Here is a 6,927-nt window from a genome sequence, read left to right on the forward strand (position 1 = left end):
AGACGTAATTTCTCTATCTATCTGAGACGCGGACTTAACCTCTGTTATAACAAATGTGTGAGGCGAGTATTATCTGTCCACATAATTTATAGAACAGTAAAGTTGGTGCCCCAAACGTAAACAATAACAAGTTGCTAGTGATTTCCGTTAGGGACCGGAATAATTTACGCACAATATAGGTCTCCCAATTTTGTAGTTTGAGTTGTATGCAATACATTTTCAGTATTGAAAATATGTTTACATAAAATCTAACAGTTGCGGAAATGATAATATAAGACTAAATTATTCTGAAAATCAGGCTCCGAATAATTCTCGTTTTGTTCACACCAGCGCAATAATTTGCTCTAGTCTAAAAATAGATAGACTGTAACTTTTGATAAATTTTACCTTTTGTTCCATAAAATATCCATATCTAGACATTATTTGATGCATGATCGAGTATTTATGAATATGTGTTTCTTTTGCCACCTAACAGCCAAATTTTAAAGGTTATTTTTTTCTATAATTTACATTGGAACTTGAGCTGTCAAGACAGGAACATGTGGTTTGCCATGTGCTTCTAGACCTTTGTTTACGTTTGGGGCACCTAATTTTACTGCTCTATATGAGACGCGGACTTAACCTCTGTTATAACAAATGTGTGAGGCGAGTATTACCGGTCCACATAATTTATAGCGGCGGTAGACAACTGATGGGGTAGCGTGGCTCAGCGGTACGGTCTTTGCTTCCTACCCGAAAGGTATCGAGTTCAATCACCCGCCGCTGCGTTGTGTGGCCTTTAGATCACTTTGCGGCGCTGCTCTGCGGCTGACGCCTGGGTTATTCCAGTCTTCCCTTGGAATAAACTCCAAAGACAAATTTCCCCTTGGGGATGAATAAAGGGAATTTAATTTAATTCTGCCATATTCAGTCAAAACAGTTAATTTTCATTTTGAACAGAAGACTTCAAATATTGCCCTGTTAAAGGACTTTCAATTTGCCAGAAAATTTAGAATGTTGGAACTTCAAAGAAAGAGTCATTGCGTCGTCGTATACTAATTTACAGGTCTGATAACCCAATTCATAATGGACTCGTTGTAATGGAACATTTAAAAAAATGACGCAAAATATTGTCCATTACAATGCTAAGATAGGCCCATAATTGTGTTCGGATGTCAGACCTGGATATATGTATACGTCGGGTCATTGTAATTGATCAATATTTAAAGTGAAATTGTCTGGACAAAACTTGTCCATTGCAAGGCTGTTCAGATATCGCTGACCATGGATATAATATACGGAAACCCAATAAGTCCACATCATTTGTCAGGTAACTCGAGCGACAAACGGCATTTAGAGGTCTAGATTTTTAATATTCACACATTTATTAAATTTTAATAAACGTGTGAATTTTTTTCATGTTTAGTGCAGTTTCGTGCCGTAATTTTACATTGTTGGATCAAAGTTGTCTATTTTTGCTTTGACGTTTTCTGCACGGCTGCCATTTTGTTTTCGAAAATCACAGAAAATATTTATTTTGTTTCATCTATTATTACTAAAGGTAAGTTTGAACTCCAAGCATTAATTTTATCTCATCGAATCACCCACAAATGAAAACAATTAGCATGCTTTCAATCTCACTCATTGAGTAAGGTCTAGATGTACCAATTAGGTTTGCAAGTCCCAGATTAGGGACACTCTTCTGACTCTGACCAAAAAAATGCGACTCGTAGTTCTAGACTCTACTCACCCTGATCTTGTGTCCATCAAAGGCAAATCCAAATGAATCACACAAACACTAGTGAAAGCACAAATGAGAAACATTCCTCCTCCTCCTCCTTCTCCTCCTCCTCCTCCTCCTCCTCCTCCTCTTCTTCTTCTTCTTCTTCTTCTTCTTCTTCCTCTTCTTCTTCTTCTTCTTCTTCTTCTTCTTCTTCTTCTTCTTCTTCTTCTTCTTCTTCTTCTTCTTATTCTTCTTTTCTTCTTCTTCTTCTTTTCTTCTTCTTCTTCTTCTTCTTCTTCTTCTTCTTCTTCTTCTTCTTCTTCTTCTTCTTCTTCTTCTTCTTCTTCTTCTTCTTCTTCTTCTTCTTCTTCTTCTTCGTGAGGCTGTGTGGTCTTGTGATATGACAATCGCCTTCGGATCGGAAGGTCTGGGTTCGAGCCTCATCGGTGCACAGTTGAGTGTTTGGGTAAATTATTTTTACTCACATTCTCTCAGCGTTGTCTCTGTCCGAAAAAAATAGTAATATCGCCCATCATCATCATCATCATCATCATCATCATCATCATCATCATCATCATCATCATCATCATCATCATCATATCATATAATATAATTAATTATTATTATTATTATTATTATTATTATTATTATTATTATTATTATTATTATTTATTATTATTATTATTATTATTATTATTATTATTATTATTATTATTATTTATTATTATTATTATTATTATTATCATTATTATTATTATTATCATATCATCATCATCATCATCATCATCATCATCATCATCATCATCATCATCATCATCATCATCATAATCATCATGTAGTTTCTGATATAACAGGACAGGTGCCTATTCCTTTATTTAAATCAACTGAAATGATTATCAGCAATAATATTATAAAGCCAGATGAAGCATGTAAACACAAGTCAAACACAACTGGGCAACATAAATTCAAACTCCATACCTGGTTATCAAGTCAAATGTTCTATTTTATTTTCAAAGCATGACGTTTGTATGATCCCACATGGATATCTCACAACTGAAGACAAACAAACAAGAGCATTTATATAGCGCAATATCCACTAAACGTGCTCAGAGCGCTTTACAAGGGGTCCCTGGCCAACAGCAACACTTAACATGTAGGACGGGACATGACGCCTGTTAGGCGATATTACAATTTTTCGGACAGAGACAACGCTGTTAACGGCCAGGTACTCATTTTACAACCGAGTACGGTGAGAGAAAGTGAGTAAACAGCCTTTTCCAAGGGCTCAACTATGTGACGAGCGAGGCATGAACCCAGGACCTTCCGGTCCGAAAGCGAGTGTCATACCACTAGACCACATAGCCGCAAGACAGAACTGATTCTATCATAATTACAAATATAATCAGTATCAATTATAATATGAAACCTGTCATGAAATCAATTATTGCATTCAAGCTTGTTTCGACAATTTTTACAATAAATTGCCGAACAAAAATGGCCACCGTTTTTTTTTCTTTCTTTTTAGTGTTCCTTCCATTGCTTCAGCAGTTGTTAGCAAAAACGATTCGCGATTTCGATTTTTTTTCCCATGCCAACTCATTGGGAAGGGAATTAATTCGCAAAGAAACTTGAGGTTATTGGATTCAATAGTCTGATGTCAAGTCGCCCAGCAACGGCGAGCAGCGTAGTTCTAAACAAAGAAAATTGGTACTTTATATTCTTCATGATGGCTAGAACTTTTCATATGTCATGAGATCAGAATGTATAAAAGTCAAAACATGATCATATTTATAATGTTTTTCTCCTCTGGATATACTTTTATGCTCGTCGGAGAAATATTTCATTAGGGCGTCCGCCATTGTTCCGATAGTTTAGAGCCAGTTACTAAGTTACCATGCGTCATTACGAGGGAAGTGACGTCATGAAGAGTATCTCGACGAAGTTGACACTCATATACTCGTTGCTTTAACTAACCCTCGCACCTTTATTGAGACTTAATAACTAACCCTAATAGAAAACACACTCCAACCTCGACCTTACCCTGATAGAAGTAAAAAACATAGGTCTGCTTTGCACTGCCTTTCAATACTTCAAAAAACAAAATGGCGGCGGAGAACCAAAAAATTGTCATATGAGGAAATTTTTAACTTTAACTAATCTATCAAGGTTTTTTCTAGAGTTTTAAAAATGCTACTATATTTTGACAAATGAATAAATAAACGCCTGACAAAAGATCCACGGTGAAAATATTATAATTGAAAGATAATATGCTAGACGGAGGAGCTTTTGGAAGGCCTCCCGATGGTCTTATAATTACATTCTATTGATTGTAGTTTCGATTTAGGGCCATACTGGTGAACCCAAGATCATTCTCTGTGACGATGATTTGACGGAGGAACACTTCGCCTTCTTGCTCATAGTGTCAAAATTTGTTAACGGGGTAATATCTGCTCTCTTTTGCGCTTCAGTTCCCGTTTCAACATAATTGGCATTCGTCGTGCAGAGACTTTTATTAACCTCAAAATGTTGGTGATTATGTGCTGAACCAAGGCTTTGGCTGAACACGCTCTTTGTATACGCTTACCTCAACGCTGATGTCCATCCGCTTATTCCGGCGATTGACATGAATCATATTATCATCTTTGTAAATTAGTGCTGTGATTTGGATGCCCTCACTAGTCTCTATAAGCAGGGTTGATCACGCGCATTTTACTGGGATGGGCCTCACTGTGCTAAAGTATACACAAGTCTCAACATATTACTTTGAGCGAATTTGCATCTGAGAACATTCTTCTCCGCTGTCTCTGTTTCAAAGAAAGTCCATAACAGACGCTAGGTTTGCACTGTAACGGAGGTTCCTACCTATTATTAATAATGCGATATAGCATGTGCACATATATAGGACTTTATCTAGACTTGAAATTTCCCACAAACGGAACTATTTGGTTTGAAAGTACGAATATGTATGCGAAATTACAATGCTTTAAAAAGCGTAGAAGATATGGCCTTGGAAGTATTAATTTTTGATATGCTCTTGTATATTCAGACATTTTGGAAACACTATAAAGGTATATAAAGGTATATAATATGTCTTTTTTCACTTTACAATTATGAGATGCCTAATTCTATTTCCGTTGTTGTCAGATGTCAGAACAATACCGAGAGATATTGAATAAGCACTGGTTCTTGTTGAAGTCTTACATCAATCCAACAGACTACCTTATTAATAAGCTTGTCAGTGAGAAGGTGTTGCCCATGAGCATGGCCGATGACATTAGGGTATGATCAATCTCCATCCTCAGATATGAACCGTCTAATGGAAGCAATCTTCTTCCTCCAGCCTCCCACCCTCTCCTCTTTCTTTTCTTCTACATCCTCCTCCTCCTCCTCCTCCTCCTCCTCCTCCTCCTCTTCATCATCATCATCATCATCATCATCATCATCATCATCATCATCATCATCATCATCATTATCATAATCATCATCACCATTACTATAATCATCATCGTATTCCAGAAAACTTTACTTCAAAAATCAATCGATAAAAATGATCCTCAAGTTGCCAAAAAATTCTCAACCTCAAAAATTCTATGAAATCTCAGGTCTAAGACTTTCAAAAAAAAATTATTAAAGGGGTATTTTACTGCTTCAGTATTTGAAGTACATTTTTCTGGCCAAAATGATAAAATGTGTTATGTCAAGGTTTTGCAGAATAGGCAGTTAAGTATAATATTATAATTTTAAATCATTGTTAACCTCAGATTGTCCAAGTTGGTCAAATGACATAGAGTATTGAAATGTTTTTTAATCACAACGCATAATAAGGGGAAACTGAGAATATCATTTGCTTTGTGCAGCTTTGTGGTCTACTGAAATAACACTCGGCTTGTGACCCTAGGGCACAATTCCCGGAAAAGGGCCTTTAGATACATTTCTCACTATATTCAGGTAAACACATACAACTGTCCGCTATCGCTTCTCTGTAAAAATATTGGTAACAGAGTTTCTGCAAACAAAAGACAAAACTTCTTAATAAAAACAGGATTACAGCGCATTTCAGTTCTACACAGGTTTTGCTTTCAGTTAGGAACAACTTGGAGAAACTTTTGAGCATCAATGTCCTGTGAATATTGCTCTTTATACTTTTTAAAACGAATTATTCTTAGATCCCGATTTATAATCAATTCACAACAATGGTAAGCTATTCATATCCATGTATACATTTATCACAGAAAATTTTAGATCGAATTGTGCATTAGTTATGACGTGAACGGTTCAATTAAAAAAAATCCACCTTCCCTTGTCACTATGACTAGAACGGGTTCTCACGCGAGAACAGATTAATCCTGGGACCTAGTCCGTGTAAAAGTTCAAGTGAACAAAATCACTAGATTATGTTTTGTTCCAATTCGGAATGCTTGATTCATGAAAATAATCGATTTCCCTCAAAATTTCACAGTTCAAATAATCTGACACAAAAGTTAGGGGTGGGGGAATAATTTGTCTTTAGCCTTTAAAAAAAAAAAAAAAAAGAGAAAATCTTTTTTTTTTTATGAGAGAAAACGCCATATCTTTTCCTTTATAAGGAAGGGCGATATTTATAATTAAAACGAACGACTGACTCCCTTCTTTGTCCTATTTGACAATCATTTAGGAGAGAATATATTATAATATCATTAATGACGATTGTCCCCTCTTTGCTTCCCAAATTGATTACCACATGCTACCATTATTTCATCCTCAGGCTGGAGAGACCCAATCGATGAAAAACGATAGATTGTTGAAGTCCTTGAAAATTGTAGGATTGGCCGCTTTTAAGAAGTTTCGCCATATTCTTCTAGACCATGGACACGCTTTCATTGCAGAACTCTTGTGGGATGATGGTAAAACGTTGTTCGTTGGATGAAAAGAAAACTTAGCAATTTTAATCTGTGCAATTCCGTTCACAAAATAACCCAACAAATTGTAACTCATTCACAGTATTAAAATCATATAATTTACTGTGTAATTCTAATATGGGCAATAACATAAATCTAACGAAGAAAAAATAAAATTCCCAACAAATACTCCCCCTCCCACCCGCAAAAAAGCCAACTCCCACACACACACAAAAAAAAAAAACCCATAAAATATAAATACAGAGAAATCAGTGAGAAATCAACTTCAGATATAAACCGATCAAGAGCAAATTATCGGCCTAATTTTAACCTTTTTTTGTTGTCTTT

The 6,927-nt window shown here is 35.8% G+C and overlaps 1 protein-coding gene across 1 annotated transcript in view; it reads left to right on the plus strand.

Moving 5' to 3' along the window:
- Positions 1 to 1,447: 1,447 nt before the first annotated feature.
- The window catches only part of LOC144969048 (uncharacterized), a 22,261-nt gene continuing 16,781 nt past the window's right edge, over positions 1,448 to 6,927 (plus strand). Inside the window, exons 1-2 of the mRNA XM_078908028.1 lie at positions 1,448 to 1,540; positions 4,847 to 4,981. Of these exons, the coding sequence (XP_078764154.1) occupies positions 4,847 to 4,981 (135 nt within the window). The 5' untranslated portion in view covers positions 1,448 to 1,540. The remainder of the gene's footprint in view (positions 1,541 to 4,846; positions 4,982 to 6,927) is intronic.

Source organism: Berghia stephanieae, chromosome 3, assembly GCF_034508935.2.
Source record: "Berghia stephanieae isolate SIO BIC M18660-M18661 chromosome 3, UCSD_Bste_1.3, whole genome shotgun sequence".
Classification (NCBI taxonomy): Eukaryota; Metazoa; Mollusca; class Gastropoda; order Nudibranchia; family Aeolidiidae; genus Berghia; species Berghia stephanieae.